We start from the raw sequence: 22,511 nt of genomic DNA on the forward strand, positions 1-22,511 counted from the left end.
CATCTGATGGTACCCTTGAGAGGCAGCAAACCTTGAACAGGAAGTAGGTTACTGGCTGAGGACCTCTGACAGTTACAACCCCCTAGTTCAGACCAACACTCTCTGCATCCTGGCCTGCTGCACTGTGGATGGTTGTCCTCCATTATGCACTCCTGCTACTACCAGGTTCCCCTCATATGTATGAGCCGCAACTCTAGACTCAAGGTCTGTGAGCCAAAGCAAATCCTCCCCCTTAGGGTGTCTGACCATAACAACACAAAGCTGCTGATGCAGATCTTAGTCACCACTGCATGTATGTCTCAAAGTCTTAAGTGATTAGCTGAGAAATGCTACCTATCAGGTTGAGGATCTAGTTCAGTAGAATAGAATATCCATCCCTGCATAGGTGAGGTCTAGGTTCAGTCTCCAGCACAGTTTAAATGAAGAGACTATTTATTTAGAGCCTCACATTATTTATTTAGAAATCTCCTCAGGAACAAACAGAGAGAGAAAAGAAATGCTAGGACAGATCGCAAAGGCACCCCCACCTCAGAACAGAAGATAGGCAGACTGAGAAAACAGGCAATGGAAACCAAGAAAAAAAAAAAATAAAACCAAAGAAGAGTTGCAGCCAAAGCACTTCAAACACAGGACCAGCACCAGCTTCTAGAAACACTCACTCAGTGAAGGAAGAGCTCTGAGCTCCCTAAGAACAGCCCCAGGGAGCAGCACTTAGATGCTGAATTAGGAATAAGGCAGGTTCAGAATCTTTAACAAACATGAAAATGAAGATAGCATCCCAGTACTACTGCATACTCCAGTGAGAAGAGACACAATGTTTCTCCACAACACATGCACACACTATGCCAGACACAAAGAAGACAAGAGCTACGCCGTGTCAACAAGGAGGTTTACCCTGTAACTGAGAAAAGGAAAGAGGATAAAGGGAATAAACATGTGCAAGCCCTGCCCGAAGCTCAGCTTTATAAAAGGAAAGCAACAAGCTCTATGTAAAACCAAAATGGAGAGAGATTCAACGCTTCTGAGTTCAGGCATTATACACAATTGTTACCACTGATCTCACATCGGGCAGCTTCAATGTATCAGTGTACAAAGCAATGAAGGCATCAATCTTGAAGCAAATCCTCCTTCTCTACACAGAGAGCAAAGTCCTAATTCACAGATTGTTAAGTATTAAAAATACTCAAATCCAAGAACATATCAGAACCATCATCTACCATGACCAAGTCAGCTTCATCCCACAGATGCAGGGATGTTTCAACATATGAAAATCTGTCAATGTAATCCACTATATAAACAAGCTGAAAAATAAAAACCACATGATCATCTCATTAGATGCCGGAAAAAGCTTTTGACAAAATGCAACATCCCTTCAAGATAAAGGTCTTGGAGAGAGCAGGGATACAAGGAACGTACCTAAACATAATAAAGGCAATATATAGCAAGCCAACAGCAAACATCAAACTAAATGGAGAGAAACTCCCAGAGATCCCACTGAAATCAGGAACAAGACAAGGTCATCCACTCTCTCCATATCTATCCAATATAGTTCTAGAAGTCCGAGCTAGAGCAATAAGACACCAAAGGGAGATCAAGGGGATATAAATTGGAAAAGAAGAAGTCAAACTCTCACTGTTTGCTGATGATATGATAGTCTACATAAGTGATCCCACATATTCTACGAAGGAACTTCTACAACTCATAAACACTTTCAGCAATGTAGCAGGATACAAGATTAACTCAAAAAAAAAAAAAATCACCAGCCCTCCTGTACACAGATGATAAAAGGGCTGGGGAAGAAATCAGAGAATCAACACCCTTCACAATAGCCACAAATAGCATAAAATATCTCAGAGTAACTCTAACCAAACAAGTGGAAGACTTGTATGACAAGAACTTTAAATCTTTGAAGAAAGAAGTGGAAAGATCTCCCATGCTCTTGGGTAGGCAGAATTAACATAGTAAAAATGGCAATCTTACCAAAAGCAATCTACAGATTCAACACAATGCCCATCAAAATCCCAAATTCTTCAAAGACCTCGAAAGAACAATACTCAACTTCATATAGAAAAGCAAAAAACCCAAGATAGCCAAAACAATCCTGTACAATGAAAGAACTTCTGGAGGCATCACAATCCCTGACTTCAAACTCTACTACAGAGCTACAGTACTGAAAATAGCCTGGTATTGGCGTAAGAACAGACAGGAGGACCAATGGAACCGAATAGAAGACCTGGATATCAATCCACACATCTTGATTTTTGATCAAGAAGCAAAAAATATCAAATGGAAAAAAGAAAGCATATTTAACAAGTGGTGCTGGCATAACTGAATATCAACATGTAGAAGAATAAAAATAGACCCATATCTATCTCCATGCACAAAACTCAACTCCAAATGGATCAAAGACCTCAACATAAAGCCAACCACACTGAACCGTATAGAAGAGAAAGTGGGAAATACACTTGAACGCATTGGCACATGGAACCACTTCCTAAATATAACCCCAGCAGCACAGACACTGAGAGAAACAATTAATAAATGGGACCTCCTGAAACTGAAAAGCTTCTGTAAAGCAAAGGACATAGTCAACAAGACAAAATGACAGCCTACAGAATGGGAAAAGATCTTCACTAACCCCACATCAGACAGAGGTCTGATCTCCAAAATATACAAAGAACTCCAAGAAATTGGACACCAAAAGATCACATAATCCAATAAAAAAAATAGTATACAGACCTAAACAGAGAACTTTCAACAGAGGAATCTAAAATGGCTGAAAGACACTTAAGGAAATGTTCAACATCCTTAGTCATCAGAGAAATGCAAATCAAAACAACTCTGAGATTCCATCTTACACCTGTCAGAATGGCCAAGATCAAAAACACTGATGACAACTTATGCTGGAGAGGTTGTGGGGAAAAGGGAACACTTCTGCACTGCCAGTGGGAATGAAAGCTGGTACAACCCCTCTGGATGTCAGTGTGGTGATTTCTCAGGAAATTGGGAAACAACCTTCCTCAAGACCCAGTAATACCACTTTTGGGTATATATCCAAAGGATGTTCAATCATAGCACAAGGACATGTGCTCAACTATGTTCATAGCAGCTTTGTTTGTCATAGCCAGAACCTGGAAACAACCTAAATGCCCCTCGACCAAAGAATGGATTAGAAAAATGTGGTACGTTTACACAATAGAGTACTACACAGTAGAAAAAAATACTGACATCTTGAATTTTGCAGGAAAATGGATAGAGCTAGAAAACATAATTTTGAATGAGGCAACCCAGACACAGAAAGACAATTATCACATGTACTCACTCATAGGTGGTTTTTAAACATAAAGAAAAGAAAGCCAGCCTACAAACCACAATCCCAGAGAACTTAGACAACAATAAGGACACTAAGAGAGACTTACATAGATCTAATCTACATGGGAAGTAGAAAGTAGAAAAAGACAAGATCTCCTGAGTAAATTGGGAACATGGGAACCTTGGGGGAGGATTGAAGTGGGGAGGAGAGAGGCAGAAAGGGGAGCAGAGAAAAATGTAGATCTCAATAATATCAATAAAAAAAAGTATTAAAAATTCTAACAACTTGATGGCACATTCTAAGGAAAGAATAAAACATCAAGTATACACACAAAGCAAGTTCCAAACTCACAAAGGTCATAAGAGCAAGGACATTGAAATAGAAACAATACTATGCAATAGTGAAGAGCACAGGATAGCATGGTGACTCAAGCACAGATTTTAAGGAGATGAAATGAACAACCTACTTAGCAACAGGTTTCTGTTAATGAACTCCAAAGTCCTGCAGTGATTACAGCACCTCCCCTAAATCAGAAGCTTGAAATACATATTCAGCTGCTATGATTAATGGAATGGAATGAGGAGCAAGTGACCCCATAAAAGGCTGCAGCATACAGAGCTGATGGTAAGTTCTAGAAATTTTAGGAAGTAGGACAGAGCTGGAGAAGACAGTGGTAGGCCAGCAGGGGAATCTTGCCCTGGAGCCTTCTTCTGCTTCCAGTGCATCAGAGGAGACTCTCCCGTCACATGAGCCTACCATCATGACACTCTGCCCAAACACATGGAAACACATGGGCATGGGACAAAACAGCATGGACTGAACCCTCTAAAATAAGGAACTACAATGGCAGTGTCTGCTGTCACACACTTCCCACCCCCAAGGGTTATTTTATCACAACAAAGTGATCATTTCATGAACTGACGACTAGTAATCACCATACACTTACCAAGATATATACAGCCAAAGCCACCCTGGCCAATAGGCAGTCCTAGTTTCCATTCTTTTTTAGACATGTCGGTTATGATCTCCCCAGCAGCAAACTGCTCTGCAAGGCGCCTCTTTGCAGGACCCTGTCTTCCAGCCTGAGCTGCTTTTACACGTGGCATTTTCTCTGTAATAACAAACAAAGCAATTATGCTCACAATTATAACCTTAGAAGTGTCCAAAACATTTCCCTACAGAAAGCTTCTACTCAGCAAGGACTGCCCAAGACTAAAGAGAAGGCTGTCTACTAATTCTGGTCTGTAACAGCTAGGATCCTATTTGATTGTCGCTAAGCTTTGAATAGGAAACCATAAATATAATGCAATTGTGGAAAGCACTTTAAGTTCCAGTGGCATACCATCTATAACTAAAACACTATTTAGTAACAACAAAACAAGAACTGTTTTTATGCAACTGAGGGAAGACATGCAATTAGAATGCACAACACCTCGTAATGCAGCCAAGAGATCCTAAGTAGTAGGGATGTGCTAAGTCCAAGCACGGACTACAATCCCAATTAGGTATGCCCAAGGGGTACAATCCCAATTAGGTATGCCCAAGGGGGAAGGACAGAACATCTGTGGCACTAGAGTAGGTGATGAGTAGGAACGCTGCACCAGTACCATTTACACGAGGACAGAGGCTCAGCAGAGAAGTGGTACACACCACCAGCTAGCTCCACAAAGTCTCGACCATCCAATGTGTCCCTTCTCCCTGGGCATCCTAGAAAAGCAGCTTGCTCACTTCTCTCACCAGCACAAATGTAACAGAATGTTCTAGGAAAACAGTTTTATTGGGGAAGAGCATGACTGCACCTCAAGGATGTAACTGGCTAAATGGGAAGTCCTGATCAAAGCATATCTCCCTAAGCTTCAAATGCACTCAGGTATAACTCACTGCATCATCTACAATTTTATTCACCTACATAAAGGTAAGTTGCATGATTTCAAGTTCTTCTTTCTATAAATACTAACTCGAAGGTTTCCCTAAAAACAGCAGAAGACAAAGCAGAGAGATGGGAGCAACTAAAAAGCCTGGCTGCAGCACTTAGAATGCTATTTCAAATGGGGTCTGTTAAGACGCGACATTCTGAACCCAGATAAATAAACACACTTTATTAAAAGATTTGTTTTCTTGAGATTGGAGTGGTGGTTCGGTGGTTAAGAGCACTGGCTGCTCTTAAGATGTTCCAGGTTCAATTACCAGCATCTACATGATGGCTCACAATCATCTGTAACTCTAGTTCCAGGGGATTCCATGTCCTCTTCTGGCTTTCTAGGAACTAGGTGTGCACATGGTGTACACATGTGGGCAAAATGCCCAGATACACAAAATAAAAATAAGCAGTAAAAAAAAAACAGTGCTTTATTTTCTTATTTTTTAAATCATGTATATAGAATGTCTGTGTGGGTGTCTGAAGAGGCCAGGAGACTGAGATCAGTGGAGCTGGAGTCACAGGTTGTTATGAGTCACCTGACATGGGTGCTAGAAACCAAACTCAGGTCCTTTGCACCAACAGTATTTGCTCTTAACTGCTAGACTGTCTCTCTAACCCTAGCTCCCACCCTCAACACACGCCCACACACAGAGTATTAGACTGAAAAGTTTCAGCAAATACCCTCCAACTATCACTACACATGCACGAATTCCATATATGCAAATAGAAATACTGTGCTAGTTAATGCTGGCTGTCAGCTTAACTACATCTGGAATCAAGTAAAACTGAAGCAGCTCAACTGGGCACACTATGAAGGGCTTTTCTTGACTGGATCATTTGATTGGGGAGACCTGCTCTAAATCAGAGCCACACCTTCTGGTGACAGCCCATGTAAAAGGACATGGAAGAAGGAAGCTTTTGTTTTTGTCTGCCTGCCATTAGCATCACTGGCAAGTTCATCTACCCTGTTGCTAAGGCATCCCTTCGCTGGTATTAAAACCTACTTCTTTAGGATTCCAACTCAGACTAAAGACCAGGACTTCCCCGGAACTTCAGCACCAGTCTGAAAGGGACTGTTGAGACTTCCAGTCTTTTTGTTTATTTGTTTTGTTTTATTGTTTTTGTTTTTTTAAGACAGGGTTTCTCTGTAGCTTTTGTTTTTTTCAAGACAGGGTTTATCTCTATCCTGGAACTAGCTCTTGTAGACCAAGCTGGACTCAACTCACAGAAATCTGCCTGTTTCTGCCTCCTGAGTGCTGGGATTAAAGGCCTGCGCCACCACCGCCCAGCTTCATCCAGTCTTTTCTTTTCCATCAGGAGACAGTCACTGCTGAACTCCTAGGACCACAGCCTCCCCTGTATGCATTCACTGTACCAGTCCTGATCCTTTAGGAAACCCTAGTGCAGACACTTTATTAACTGATGGAGAAATCTTTAAATCTAACTTTTCCCTAAAAATCACTGTGCATTTCCCCAAATTTCAACCTTCTCTGAGGTGAAAATCATCTTCAAAGCAAAAGAACTTGGTGCTGGCACTTCCTCAGACCAGTTCTCTCAAGGTGCCTTTATCTGTGCCAAAATCTTGCCCAGCAGAATCTTGGTAACAGCCACGGCAACCAGGACTCAAAACACTGAGAAGAGATTAACTTCTGTGCCTGGGTGGCAACTCCACTAGAAGAATGAACTCGGACACACAGCAATCTCCAGCATTAACATGATTTTCTCAACTTCATCCAGCTTTATCAAATCACAGCAATTTCCTGTTGGATTATTTTCTTATGGTTGTCAAAACAGTTTTAAATGACTTTAAAAATCTCCTTTCTGTAACTCAAGTACCTGGACAAATGGTTCTTTCTAGAATTCCTTTCTATGTGCAATAAAGATACCATACTATAAATTAAATCTGCCTCAGCATTATTTCATACAGATTTGTGGTTAAAAAAAACAAATTTGTGTTTTTAAAACAAAAACAAAAAAATTGTGTTTTAAAAAAAGATGTGTGTGTGTGTGTGTGTGTGTGTGTGTGTGTGTGTGTGTTTCTCCAAATAAAACTATTGGCTCTTATTTTTAACTTTATTCTTAGGGCCGGCTATCTGGAGCTTACTGTAATAATTAAAACCAGGAATGTCACTCTTAAAACTAGTTCTAGGAAACTCTGAAGCAACATTGGGCCTCCCTGAATTCCCTCCCCTTCATACCCCCAAACCATACAAGAAAGCACTAGAGCAAACTCCAAACCCTTAGCAGACCATTCACAGCAAAACTGGAAAATGGCTCCTGTCTCCACAACACAGTGTAAGTGGACACCAACAAGACTGGTAGCTACAACTCTCAAAACTTCAGCAGTGCATCCTATGCACACACCCGGGTGAGCTTCACAAGGAAGACTAGGTTTTCGAGAACACAAGACTGAACCAAAGGGAGAACAGCAAGCAACGATTTGCAACTGGGAAGCTGTGTCCACTAAAGTGACACCAGGAGCAAGGAAGAGGAGGGTATGGGATGGACACAACATATCCTTTCAGAAAAACATTTCCTTACCCCCCCCCTCCCGCTCCCCCCCCCCAAAAAAAACAAGCTATAGCTATTTCAAAGTAAACTAGAAGTGCCAGCTGGGTGCGGTAGCTTTCTTAAGCCAGAATACTGTGTATAAACACAGGACGGCTCACGGAGACCAGTAACCTCTCACTACTCCTTCCACAGATTATCATGATATCCACGGTCAAACAAGGTCCAAAATTCTAAATGTAATATTCCAGAATAATTCATAAAGTTTAATACTGAGTGCCATTCAAAGTACTGGATGCATCCAGAGCTATCACTCTGCCCAGACCTTTGTGTGGGCACCCCTTTGTCTAGTGCATGCCCACTATGTTTGCTGCCCTTCCAGAGTTCCAGGAGCCATCTCAGTTACCAAAGTGACTGTGATATCACAGTGCTGTGTTTAAGTAACACCGTCTAGGGCTCTCCACTACCTCACAACGCTTGGTCATTCACCTCATTAACCTCATTAAGGACACAACATGCCCATCTCACAAGAGACAGATGTCTGAGACACGGAAACCACAAGCACCTCTCTTATCAGACACTCTGCTGACTGCTCTGATCTTGGTTACTACCATTACTGACTCCACTCACCTCATAAACTGAAGTTGGGTCCATATTATATGCACTGGTCAGCACTGTGTATAGGCTCCACTACCAGCCATGGTTTCCAGGATCCACTGGGATCTTAGAATGACTCCCCTGGGCTAACAGAGGACTGCTATAATTAGGTGACATCTTTAACCTATTATTCCTTTGTTCCTTAAATCCACAGATGTGAAAAGGAGACAGAAATGAGAGGGATGGTTTAAAATGCTGTACTTGAACTAGACATAGGTGTATGACTAAAGCCTAGTGCTAGAGTCAAAAGCAAAAGGATCAAGAGTTAAGAGCCTGCCTAGGCTACAAAGATAGATGCTGTCTAAAGAAACATAACTTCTTGAAGTTACCTTTCATGTGTATGAAAAGCATACACACACATACTCAAGCCTTCATAGTTAGTAACCCCACTCACAAAAAAAAGTGCAGAAACAACCAACCCTGTAATTTAATACATGTATTCCCTACCATATGAACTATTTTTTTACTGTTTGATATTTTTAATTGTTTTTATTGAGTTACATATTTTTCTCCATTCCCCTCCCTTCCTCTCCCCTCCCCTGAACTATATTCTTGAAATACTATTTCCATTAAAAGAAACCAGCCTCAGGCTGAGAGCTCAGCCAGTAACAAACTTGCCACGAAAGCATGAAGCCCTACGTTTAATCCATAGGATGCAGGTGGAAAGGCTGGCTGCTGTGGCATGTCTGGTCATCCCAGCACAGAGGAGACAGACGTAAGTGGACCCCTGGCTCACTAGCCAGCCAACATTCTAGTGAGAGACCCTGTTTCAAAGAAGAAGGTACATGGCTTTTGAGGACTAACACCCAACAAGGACTTCACACATGAGCCCACAGAGCCTCTTCCTGTCATCATTAATGTCCCTTTTCTGGAGTGTACTTCAGGAGGCACAGCCACCTTTGGCGAGCACTACTGTCCAGCTCTTTCTGAGATCCAGACCCTTCACCACACGTCCTGACCCTGTTTGACCATCACAGCACTGGAAACCTCTCTCATTTTCTAGTTAAGAATAACAGGAAGTCTCCTAGTTTCTGACAACAGGGAAACAGGGTGTGTCAATCTACTGTTGCTTTGCACACAATTTCTGAAAAGGACAATTTCTTAAGCCAGGAACCCATGTTCACGAAAATAAGAAAGCTACAAATACTTGTCTTGACAAGTTAGTGAGTGCTCTGAGGAACTGCAGACACTCATTTCAATTAAAGAACTACATAAGTACATTAGAGGCCTCTTCTAATAATGAAACCAATCCCAGCACGGGGGTTTCTACTAAGGAATACACAGAATAGCAAACTTGTAATAAAGTTTCAATCTGTGTAATTTCAGTACACTCCGCTCAAACCTACAGCAATAACAGCCCATGCAACAGAAGGAAGAAAGCTGCTTCATCATCACATGACTGTTACATAATCTAACCGTTTCTTTTCCCTTTGATTCTAAATGAAATGCAGATGTAACTGAAAAGCACATCAAGATGCAAATCCACACTGCCCTTTGCTGAAATCACCCACTGTTACATTCTATATTAGCATATTCACCAAATTTAATTGTAAACAGAGTGATTATAGTACTAAAGTTATTAAATACACAAAAGCAAGCTTGGAACCATACATATTCAAAGAGAGTTTCAGCGGCAGATCAACTTTTATTTCTGAAACAATACCCTAATTAATAGTCAGTTCTGATGATAAAATGGGTCCTCAGTTTTTCAGATAACAGTCCAAAAAAGTTCCCTATGAATATTAAAATAAAGTTTTGTGAATAGATCTAAAATCTCAATGGCTATATTTATCACAATACGATACTGTATTTAGATAACTGGCATTTTTTTCAAGCCCTGGATTCAAATTTGGTGTGTGTGTGTGTGTGTGTGTGTGTGTGTGTGTGTGTGTGTTTTAAGCTGGAGAATGGGTAAAAAAAAAGCTTGAATGGAACACAATGACACACTCACTAAGTCATACAATTCACAGCCACACTGGGAAATCACAGTACAGTGTGATGTTCACTACACACTGTATGAACTCGTAAATCTTCCCGAAAATAGGTATGCATAAGCTCCTTTAGGGAGTTTTATATTTTCATGAAATTTTCTTTAAAGCCATAAACTTCTCTGACCCATTTCATACTGTACAGAAGCACATTCTGTCCAGAACTTAAAGCCTTTCTATTACCACGGTACCAATACCTCTGCACTAGCCTTCCTCCCACATGCTTCCTGTACACCCTTACTGAAACTGTTCCCTTTCTCGAAGCAGCTAGTGAAGTAGACTCTGTGCCTCTTGCAGCATACAGCAAATCCTCTCTGTGTATATAAGCTCCCCAGATGCAGAAACAATCTTCTCTACAACACCTATTGTATTGTATTCTCTAGTGTACTCTGCAAGAACTAAACAAATTTCTACAAAGAGTAACATGTTCTGGTTGTTTTTCCCATGCAAGTTCCTAAGCCCAAGCTCACTGCACACAGCAGACTGCAGTAGGTGGCAGCAATCCTTTCAAAGACTCAGCCACTGCTCTCTAAAATGACTATGTCAAATCCTTTGTTTTTCTTCCGAAATCCCAATTGCCCTTTCTTTTTTTTTCTGATTAGTCATGGTATTTATTTTTTTCTCATTTTTTTATTAAAGATTTCCATCTCCTCCCCTCCTCTTCCCCCTTCCCTCCCCTCCCTTCCACTCATACCCCCACTCCCTCCCTCTCCGGGTCAAAAAGCCATCAGGGTTCCCTTCACTATGTTAAGTCCAAAGTCCTCCCAACTCCCCCTAAGTCCAGGAAGGTGAGCAACCAAGCTGACAAGGCTCACAGTGAGCCCATCCATGCTGAACAGTCCAAGCCCATCGCCATTGTCCTTGGTTTCTCAGTCCTCCTCCACCGTCGGCCACATTCAGAGAATCTGGTTTGGTCGCCTGTTCCATCAGTCCCATTCCCACTGAACTTGGTGGTCTCCCGTTAGTTCTGTCCCACTGTCTCAATGGGTAAACGCACCCCTCACGGTCCTGACTTCCTTGCTCATGATCTCCAATTGCCCTTTCTAAACTGTAATTCTCAGCAAATGATGCAACAGCCTAGTATAAGAAGAGAACACAAGTTTCAGAAAGAAAACCCCTTTTTTTCTAAGACACAAGCACATAAACCACTTACACTCACTCTACGTCCAACTTGCTGTCCAGATCTGGCCTCTCCTGTCACAACAGATGAAGTCCTTCCATTCCCTCCAGCTCACCTTCAACCTGGAACCTTCAATAAGTAAGTCTTCCATATATGGCTTTATTGGAACCCTGTGCTGTGAGATGGCCAGAGTCAGAGAGAGGCAGTGGGTAGAAGGCTGGCTGTGTTCAAAGGGTGCCTGGAAACAGTGCTGTGTGCTTAGGAACACATCAGGAGAGATGATGGAAAGATGTATTTGGATCTTGGATTTGGAGGTTACTGACAAACTTAGCAAGAGCAGAACAGTTCTCTGAATACCTAGGTCAGAAAGAACTTCCCACTGGCCTAGTTCTTAGCACATTTTTTTTGGTAATATATATGAATTCATTTTCAACATACAGTCCATCTGTTAAGGTTTAAATAAAATGCTGCAGGTCCCCAAAGTGGCTGTAGCAGGCAGCAGACCATGAGACCATGCCGCAGATCTCCGAAGCGGCGGGCAGCAGGTCCCAAGAACAGCCAGTCCCAGGCAGGGATGGTGCAGTTCCCCAAGTGGCTGCAGTGGGCCACAAGTCCCAGGCAGGGAACCACGCAGTAGGCAAGAGACAGAGACATGGACAGGCACGCCATGCAGAGTAAGGTTGGATATTTATTTAGTGGGTTAGACAGGGGAGAGGGGAGAAGGGAAGAAGATCAGAGAAAAAGGCAGAGAGACACAGAGAGGAGGGGAAGGGGAAAAATGGGAAGAAGGGAGAGACAGAAGCTGCCTGGGGGAGGAGGCAGGGACTCAGGCTGCAAGTTGAAGATCAGTTTGTCTGGGGGGGAATTAAGGGGAGTGGCTTGTTTCTTAAAGAGACAGAGCAGACCATTACACCATCTATAAAATGAATATAAACAATCTTGAACCCAAAGTCATAAATGTTTCATAGTGTCACCGTCACAAGTCACACTGAGGTGGGAATGAGTTTATAAGGGATCAAATTCCACTCATAAAAAGCAGAAGACAGGACTAGGCCCTATCTCCTTTAACAAAGTCACCAGTTTTAACTGGACAGTGTTACCACAATGATGAACTTTTACAGCGTACACCCACCTGAAGTTAAAACGAAGACTATTGCTGCTGTTCTATCCTTTGTCTGTGCGGTCTTAAGTGACCGCTGTCCTTGCTGCAGCACTGACAGCACACTGTGCCAGAAAACAAACCACAATTTTTTTAAGAATTAAGTGCTAGAGCCGGCCAGCAATGGCGCACACCTTTAATCCCAGCACTCGGGAGGCAGAGGCAGGTGGATCTCTGTGAGTTCGAGGCCAGCCTGGTCTACAAGAGCTAATTCCAGGACAGGCTCCAAAGCTACAGAGAAACCCTGTCTCGAAAAACCGAAGGAAGGAAGGAAGGGAGGGAGGGAGGGAGGGAGGGAGGGAGGGAGGGAGGGACATTTAAGCAAAGAAATAAAATGAAGAGCAATGAGCCACCCAGACGCTGTAGAGAAAGTATCCCACACTGAGGCAGACATACGTGCCAAGTTTGAGTGGGAGATGGCCAGCTTGTGCTTGCAAACAGTGCAGTGTGGCTGGAAAAGAACTGGCCAAGACAGAAGCTGAGAGCAGGCACAAAGGAGCACAGTGGAGAGCACATTCACGTCTGGTTTATGGTAAGGACTTATCTGTGAGTGACATGCGATTGGAAGGTCTTGAACTGACATGACTTGCTAGCTTGCAGGTCAGCAGGATCACTCAGCTGCAGCACTGAAAGCAGCCTGTGAGGGGGCAAGGCAGGAACAGCTACCAGTTGCTGCAAGGACATTGCTAACGGAATAATCGATGGGCACATTCATCTTTATTGAACAATGAGAATGTCAATTCAAAAAAGTAATTGTACCAACTTTTAGCAGCTAAACTTGACTTTTAAGCAGAATAACTTTACTTAACAGAATAACTTGGTTTTTTGTTTGGTTGGTTTTGTTTTAACTCTATATAAGCTACCTTCCCCTTAAAAAACAAGTCTGCAGTGCCAAGCAGGAGCAGTTGATATTAACAGGCAGCCTAAGGCATGCCCGTCACCTTAGTCTGGGTGTCTAAGCTCTATGAGGAAAGCAAATCAGCTGACCAAGAAACATCAAATAAGCCCAAGGATTCCAAAGCATGGGAAACTGAAAGGCCAGAAACCAAACCAAATAGAACATAACCTCTGGCCTCAGTAAGCTATGGCTGGCTTCATGCAGACATCAGTTAGAATTCAGCGCCATTCCACCAGCTTCAGGGAAGAGCCAACAATCTTCCAGGTAAGAGACATTTCTAAACCCTTGACAGAACTGTTTATTAAAGACAATGGGCAGCTATAGACAGCCATGAGATCAAATCTTGCCCAGGACATGGAGAAGAGTGGCCCATCTTCCCATGACGCAAGTTCTCGGAGGCTGCATTTGTGAGCCTTTCTGCTGTGCCTCACTTTGTTCAGAAAGTTGTTCATTCTCAGTGCTCTGCTCTGGACCCACAGATGGCGGCACCAGAAGGCTTTAACAAAAGACCCCCGGGGCTGGAGAGACGGCTCAGTGGTAAGAGTACCTGGGTTCAATTCCCAGCACCTATATCCCAACTCACCATTGTGTGTAACTCCAGCTCCAAGGGATCTGACACCCTCACACAGATACACATGTAGGCAAAAACACCAATGCATAGAAAAGAAAAATAAATAATTTTTAAAAGAATTTGAAAATAAAATAATTTTTAAAAAGTAATAAAGACTCCCTCTGTGGCATCTTAAAAATTGGGTTTAAAATATATATAAATTACTGAGTGAATGATTCAGGTAAAACCAAAACCATGTTTTTCCCCACCTCATCATATCCACAGCCCCACTGGCTCATATGTACTTTAAACTTCTTGGGGATTAAATAATTACTTGTTTCGGTAGAAACGGCTTCCTGCCAAACTATAGTTAAGTCAACAAAGAACTCCCTCACTCCTTTTGCTAAACTTTATCAGGAACAATCTGAAAGCAACATATCTAGACACAATTCTCTCACAAGTGAGCAAGCTAATCAGAAGCCGGCAGATACCTCTGAGCAGTGCTCAGAAACATGTAAAAGTCACACAGAAAGACTGAGTTCACAGAGCCACATGCTACCAACAGGGTTTGTTCTCACAAATGTACAACTGAGACAAACCTGTAAGGATCGTAAGTAAAGCCAGGCAAGGTGGCTACACCTTTAATCCCAGCACTTGGGAGGCTGGGACAGGCTGAGAGTTGGAGGACAGCTTGGTCTACAGAGCAAGTTCCAGAACAGCCAGAACTACACAGAAAAACCTGTCTCAAAACTCCTCATCACCCCCCCCCAAAAAAAGAAATTCTCAGTAATGATTAAAAAAAGAAAGAGAGGGAGGGAGGGAAGGAGGGAGGGAGATAGGGAGGGATGAGAAGGAAGAGAAAGAAAGGGGAGGGAAGGGAAGAGGAGGGAAGGGGCGGGGCGGGGAAGGGAGGGAGGGGAGGGGAGGGGAGGGGAGGGGGGGGGAGGGGAGGGGAGGGGAGGGGAGGGGAGGGGAGGGGAGAAAAAGCACCGATTACCAATACTATCTGACATAAAAACCCACAGTACAGGAAAGCACTGGGATCCCATTGGGGTACAAGACAGTGTTCTAGTTTTAGGGGAGACTCACTCATATCAATCAAAGCACAGCAAACATCCATGGCTAGATGGTACCTTTTGTAACATAAACCAAGTGAGTATCAAACTGAGACTACAGAAGGCAACTCTGGAGCTGACAACCCCAGAACGTCATAGATTTCTTCCTGAAAGCACTAAGCTGAGCAAACTGTGATGGGTCTTCAACGACTGTCAAGCCTACTGTGCTTCACACCTAAGCTGGGAAGAGCTAGGTGACACTCACACTGCAAATCCTGGAAAAGGGAAGTGGGTATCGGCAGAAGAAAAAAAAAGGTTTTCTAGTCCTATTTTTCACTTGTATTAGAAAATTAACATTAGACTATAAAAATTTTGTAGAATAAAATATTTAAAATGTAGTATATATATTTCAACTTAACTCATTTCTAAAAATTAACAGCAGAACTCATATTTAACTGGGAACACACACATATAAGCCACCTCCTTGCAACCACTTTCCCCTCAGAGGGAAGATTTCTGCCAGGCCTGTACATGTACTTCTCCTTCTAAGTTGATACCTGCAGTAGATAATCTACCCCAAGATGCCTACAGGTTTCCCAGAACAACCCCCCAGTGAGGAGGCCACTGCAGAAGCACAACTGTCCAATGCTCCATTCTTCACAGGGGCAGGGTGGGAAAGGGCAAGCTTGAGACGCTGCCTCCAGGGAGGAGCCCTACTCCTTACCTTAACATAAGGGAAAATGTTAAAATGTTTGTTTGGGGAAAGTAAATGCTAAACCTTCATGACAATTAGTTAGCTACTCAATATTACTAATACAGGTCTACAGCAGAAAAAATATTACTAATACATTACACAGTATTTAGCTTTTTAAAAAGAACTCAGACGTGTTACACCTTTCCTGAACCTTCCTGTAAACTCTGTCCACAGCTATTCTTCTGGGGAATCCTGGTTAAATCTATCAATATCTTCCCAGAAGAGCTACGGAGCATTCGTCCTGATACAGGCTTGAAGCCCAGCTCTAAAGAGGATATCTTCAAATATGCTAGGAAAATGAAAATGTCTATACAATGAAAATGTGCTGGAGTCGTTAAAACATCATGAAAACATGAAAGAACTTTTCAATTTCTGAAAAAAAAGCTTTTCATAAGAAACACACAAAAACACTTAAGCCATAAAGAAAAATAATAAATTGACAAAATAAAAATGGAAATTCAACCACAGGTTATAAAAAAAAAAAACAAAAGGAAAAGCACCATGAACTCAAAAGACAAATGAAAACTATCTGCAAACCATGACAAAAGGTTTGTTTCGCATTATTGAAAGAACCCTTTAAATTATACGGAAAAGTAGACAGAAGCCAACAAGGAAGAGAAAAGAAGTGACAAGGACGGGCGGAGTCACAGACACAGCACACCTGGCTCTAACAGTAGCTTCCTAGAGGAGTTTCAGAGCTGATGAGTGGCACCCCGCAACAGCTGTAAACACAGGGTCTACTCCACCAGCCCCTCCTAAAACCATCTTACAGCAGACATCATACAACTTCATATGAAACATCCACCATCTATATTACCTAACAAAATTAATCATTTCTCAACAACATCTAGTAAGAATTCCAGTCTCCCCAGTCTCCAAAGGATTCTTTTTACATGAGTACTCCGCTATTCAGGACCCAAAAGCAAATCCTGATCTGAGTGCCACCTCCCTATGCCTTCCCTCACCCTCTGCTATCTGTCCCGTAAAAAGCCATGAATTTGAATTTGTTAAAGGTGACCCTATAATGTTCCTGTAGTTTTTTTTTGTTTTGGATGCTGTGCTTAAATTATACTTCCTCGGGTGCTGCCATTCACTGCCAAAGGCTGCCATGAACACACAGCAGCTAAAGTAAGTTACCACCCCTTGCAGGAGGGGCACAGCGAGTACAGACAAAAGTTCCTGGAGTCTCAGGACTTGGCACTGGTTCGGTAACTGGGGACAGAAGAGTCTGCAGTGGCTGCTGTCGGCAGAAGTGGATCAGCTCCACCACTATCCACCATGTGCAGAGCAGCTGCCATGCCCTTGGCTGGGATTCAGCCGGCAGCAGCAACCCTAGTTTAGTCTTTGCTTTCACTCCCTTACCCTGGTGTCCCTGTGAGCAAAGAGCAACTCCAGAAGCTCAGGAATGTTCTTTCATTTTTGAACACAACAATCTGTAGCATGCAACACACATGCACCAAGGTAGCTATAAATGTGACCCAAAACAAAATCACAAACTTCCTTAAAACATGAGATTTCTTTGTAACTCAACTGAGTGGTTCTCCAGCATGAATTCTGTAGATGACAACAGTGTCTCAATACAAAGTGTGTCACATCTGCCAAACTATAACAGTCCTTCAAGTTGGCCACCATGCCCTTTTGAGACAAGGTCCAGAAGCCTTGGAGCAAGATATTCCAGGTCCCCTTCCCCATTCCTATTCCAAACCTCAGTTACACTTCTACAGGAAACCTTGTTTCTTTTTAGCTGAACGTTGACTATTTGGAGGTTCAAACTTCCTGGCTGTCACCGCCCTTGATGCTAGACATAATGTCATCACAATAATGCTACTCTACTGTCATAACACTGTATGATATAATCACTTCCAGGTCCTTTGAACAGGGAGCTACAAGCTGATTTTAAAGCAAAAGCGTACCCCAAGTTCACAATGGCATTTCTTGTTCACACTTAAAATCAGTGTTCCCAGCTCCTCAGACAGCACATGAACCTTACTTTTCTCTTCCATTATAATCTTGCTTCCTAAATATTTTTACCTAACTGTAATGGGTATGCTTTTCTCTTTGCATTTTCAAAATGCTACACAACATTTATGAGGCCAGGGACATAGGCCGAGCACAGTTAAGTGGGTTCAGGAGGACATTATTCCTCTCGTTCTCTCCACACAAAACAGACATTTCTCAGCGTCGCTGCTAGGTAACAGGGCGAGTATATTACCTATGTGCACTTCACACAACTTCTTTCATTACCAGCACATCCTGAATGCTTGCAGCAAACAGGCTCAATACAAATTAAAATTATTGTCAAGTTGATGGTTTCAGCTACAGATTACTCAAATTCCAAGTCAGAAAATACACTGGGTTGCTAAGAGAATGAAGAAAAAAAGGTACACCAATTTGGCATTATCTATCAAATCTGTAAATGATAACATCTTTGGCACCTCAGTTCACTGCTAGCAATCATCCTGTCTGTACAACTGCAGCATCCTGTAGCATGAGAAATGACCGGAAACACCATCAGCTTATATCACAGGGAACTTAGCAATGGAACACAATTGTTTTTTTAATTTTTTGAGATAAGATCTCACTATGTAGCCTCAAAACTCACAGAGGCCTCCCTGCCTCTACTTCCAGTGCTGGGATTAAAGGCGTGTACCAACCGCCACTCCTGCCCAGAAAACAATTCTGGAAGTGAGGTGGCTCTACTTAAACAGCTATAAAGTGTCCTAAAGAGATGCTATAAGTGAAAAGTACAAATGTGCCTGTGAGCATCCTAGTCACATAATGCAGACAGCCAACCGGCAAGCACTGTAGATACCGAGATGTGTGTGACTGGCAATTCCAAGAGCTTTGAATCACTGTGTCAATGTGAGCACATATAATGATTTAATAACAGAATGCCTTAGAGGGAGGAAGTTTAGTCTTCATTCTTTAAACATTTATAACTGACTTTATTGTGTATCTGCATTAATTTTTAAAGTAAGCTAATTTTAAAGAATTCTTCATGAAAAGTAAAGCTTATTAATATCAATCGTAGCTTTTCAGTGCTCCTAATCTAGAACTTGCTAATGCTTCTGCACAGCAGAACCAGATGAATCAAGTCCTGCACACAGACTCAGGTCACACAACCAACGCATCAACTGTAGAATACAACTCTCACCACCTTCCCCAAACACAATCATACCTTCCTGCTTTGATAATAAAGTCTAAGCCACTTTTTGCAGAATACTGACTCTACCTTGAAAACAGCAATACCTCTTGAAGACTAGTAACTGAAATTGAATATTGACATAATGTTCCTACATTAGTATCATCAGTTATTTTTGCTCAATTAACCCTAAATGAGTAAAAATATGAATGAATGAATCTACAGTGGGAAGATTCAATTAACCATTAAGTACACCACACAGCTCTTACATACAAATGAGTGTAACTAAACCCATCACTGTTAAGCGACTACACAGCAGGCTGTATGTTGAGTGACTTAAACACATTATCTCTGATTTTATAATAGCCACAAAATGTAAGTACTACAGTAAGTGTGCATACAAGGAAACTGTTTAAGAGAAAGTTAATAATTTCCTCACGCCCTTATAACTAAGTAGCAAAGCAAACCACCTATACAAAGTGTTAACTGTTGCAAAAAGCTACCTTCCTGCCCCTTAAAGAGTAAATATTGCAGAACAAGTCCTTTGCAAAAAATTAATCCAAAGTTGATAAAATATTCCCTTTAATGACTAACAATATACTCATACACATAAATGCCATAAAACTACTTGGGAAAACAAGAGCAGACACCGTGCTGCTGCAAATTCACTTCTAGGAGCTGACTGCAGAGTGAATGGTAATGACGGGGGGGGGGGGGGGGGTGACAAAATCTCTGCTCAGGGGCTTCAGAAAGACACTACTTTAAAATCACACGCTTACCAGGCACAGACAGGGCTTGTGCCTGTGGCACCAGCTACTTGGAAAGCTAAAATAGAGAACTCGCATGGGCCAGGAAGTGTGAGGTCAGCCTCAGTAACAACAAATTTTTATGTGTTAGTGTGTGCGCCCATTTGTCCATGTCTGTTCCCTGTGTGTGTGAATATACTGACAGAAATTTTGTTGGCAAGATAAAACTACTAGATGATATAAAGAAAACAATTTATCAGTCAACATGATGTCCTAAGACTGTATTCCAAGAGTCAGATTCTTCAGCAATCCGCCATGGAAACAACATCATTTTTGTTTTAACATCTAAAAAGCCCTAGTAAAACTGACTACTCAAAAGTCATGTTAGGTTACTTACTGAAGAAAGCAGTGTTGCCAGGCATGGTGCTTGCCTTTCAACTCAGCACTCCAGGGGCAGAGTTCAAGGTCACTGTGGTCTAGCAAGTTCTAGGCCAGCTAGAGCTATACAGCGAGACCCCGTCTGAACAGAGAAAGAGAGAAAGAATGAGAGCAAAAGAAAGAGAAAGAGCCAGGCGTTGGTGGAGCACACCTTTAATCCCAGCACACAAGAGGCAAAGGCAGGCGGATCTTTGTGAGTTCAAGGCCAGCCTGGTCTACAGGAGCTAGTTCCAGGACAAGTTCTAAGACAAAAGTAACCTTGCCTCGAAAAAAAAAAAAAAAAAAAGGAGAGAGAAAGAACAAGAAAGCTCAAAAGCACAAGAACACAATGCATGTGTCAGTCTCAAAGCTAGGAACCCCATCTTACTGAGGAATCCCTTGAGTTCATTTAGTAAATGGACCTATTGACAAGAAACTAGCAGACTGTCCTAAGAACATGCTGATGCATCCCAGGTCCTCCGCCACTACCACCCCATGAGCTCAGTTAACAGCCCACTTCTCCAGGTCTTTTTTCTCTTCTATAAAATGAGAAACTTGGAATAAACTCTAAGTCAGGCATTCTACCACCTGTCTGAAGAAGAAAGAACGGCAGTTTGTTCTAGAAGCATGTGTGAACCACCGAGGTGCTACTGAAATGACCAGCAGGTGTGCATTTCTAATCTGAGATACCCAGGGTTGGTCCCAGTGGACTGTTGGTCTAAGCTGAGGGACCCAGGATTGTGTGCTGCCATGAGAGATCACCAAAAGCATGTACACAGCCTAAGAATTCTCTCAACCACCTGCTACTGCAGAATGAACACTCCCTGAACAGAATGGAAGTAAAACAAATACACCAGGTGGTGGTGATGCACTCCTTTAATCCCAGCACTTGGGAGGAAGAGGCAGATGAATCTCTGTTACACAGAGAAACCTGTCTCAAAAAAATAAGAGAAGAGAGTATGAACACTGACACATTAATTAATTCAATAAAAAAATTAAAAGTGGGCAAAGAATTAAATAAACAATTGATCACAGACACGCAGGTGGCCTAACAAGCATAAAAAAGTATGTAGCAGATCAGGGAAGGAAAACAAAGGGCACAACTTACTTCACTCTCACTAGGCTACTGCCCTTCAGAGACTGAGAACCTCTGGTGGTTTTGCATCCACATAGGCAGGCTCCACTCCTATTACATAACACACAAAAATACTTCTGAGGCACCCGGGTCTAAGTGTGAAAGAAATCAGGGAGGCTTCCTATCTAGACATAGGAGAGTTGATTCCAGAGTACCCTTGGGACCACAAGGTAGCAACAAGAGGACACAGCACTGACTGGAAGACAGGACGTGACTATAGAGTTTCAGTCACCCAAAACTGCTCCAAGACCAAAGAGGCAAGTCACACACAGAATGTATAAAATTCCAGCATTTCGCCGGGCAGTGGTGGCGCACGCCTTTAATCCCAGCACTCGGGAGGCAGAGGCAGGCGGATCTCTGTGAGTTCGAGACCAGCCTGGTCTACAATCGCTAGTTCCAGGACAGGCTCCAAAGCCACAGAGAAACCCTGTCTCGAAAAACCAAAAAAAAAAAAAAAAAAAAAAAAAAAAAAAAAAAAAAAAAAAAAAAATCCAGCATTTCAGTGAGACACAGAAGAGACAACTCATTAAAATAGGAGAAAGAGCATTTCTTTATTCATTTGTTTAGTGTTTAGCTGCTTGGGCATGGTGGCTGAGGCAGGAGGGTTGCTGCAAGTTTCAGGCCAGCTTCGGCTATGAGGTGAGACCCTTGTTCAAACAATCAAGAAAATACTTAGCTAAACTACAGCATGTGGAGGCAGGAATGACTGGTGAATGGAACTCTCATATACTAATAGAAATGTCAACTGGTCAACCACTTTGGAAAACTGACAGTATGCTAGGATCTACTAAAGGTATATCACACATAATCAGCTATTCTAGATAAATACCCAAGTTAAAAAAATATGTGTGCCAAAACATAAAAGCAAATGGATTTATTGTTATAAATTGTTGTTATAGTGTAAAAGATAATCACCGAGCTAAGAAAGATGTACAAATGAACTGGCATTGCCTTTGCTGTTGGAAGCTCAGCTAGTTTAGATGTGGGATTAAGATTTCTTGTTTTGTGAGACAAGATTATCACTCATGCAAAAACTACTGTAAAAGAAAACTGTACACTGCCAAGGATTCTTGTTCTTCCAGGATCTTTTAAGAAAAATCTGACTTAGAGCTCATGGTTTCTTTTAAAGATTCTTCCCTTTGGTTCTA

At 42.2% G+C, this 22,511-nt stretch overlaps 1 protein-coding gene across 2 annotated transcripts in view; it reads right to left on the minus strand.

The window, feature by feature from the left end:
• Vrk1 (VRK serine/threonine kinase 1) overlaps positions 1–22,511 on the minus strand; it is a 68,885-nt gene that overhangs the window by 35,852 nt on the left and 10,522 nt on the right. For both annotated transcript variants that reach the window (XM_038337802.1, XM_038337801.1), the window contains exon 2: positions 4,260–4,424. In XM_038337802.1, coding sequence (XP_038193730.1) covers positions 4,260–4,419 — 160 coding nt within the window. In that variant the 5' untranslated portion in view covers positions 4,420–4,424. The remainder of the gene's footprint in view (positions 1–4,259; positions 4,425–22,511) is intronic.

The sequence above is a fragment of the Arvicola amphibius genome, chromosome 7 (genome assembly GCF_903992535.2).
Source record: "Arvicola amphibius chromosome 7, mArvAmp1.2, whole genome shotgun sequence".
Classification (NCBI taxonomy): Eukaryota; Metazoa; Chordata; class Mammalia; order Rodentia; family Cricetidae; genus Arvicola; species Arvicola amphibius.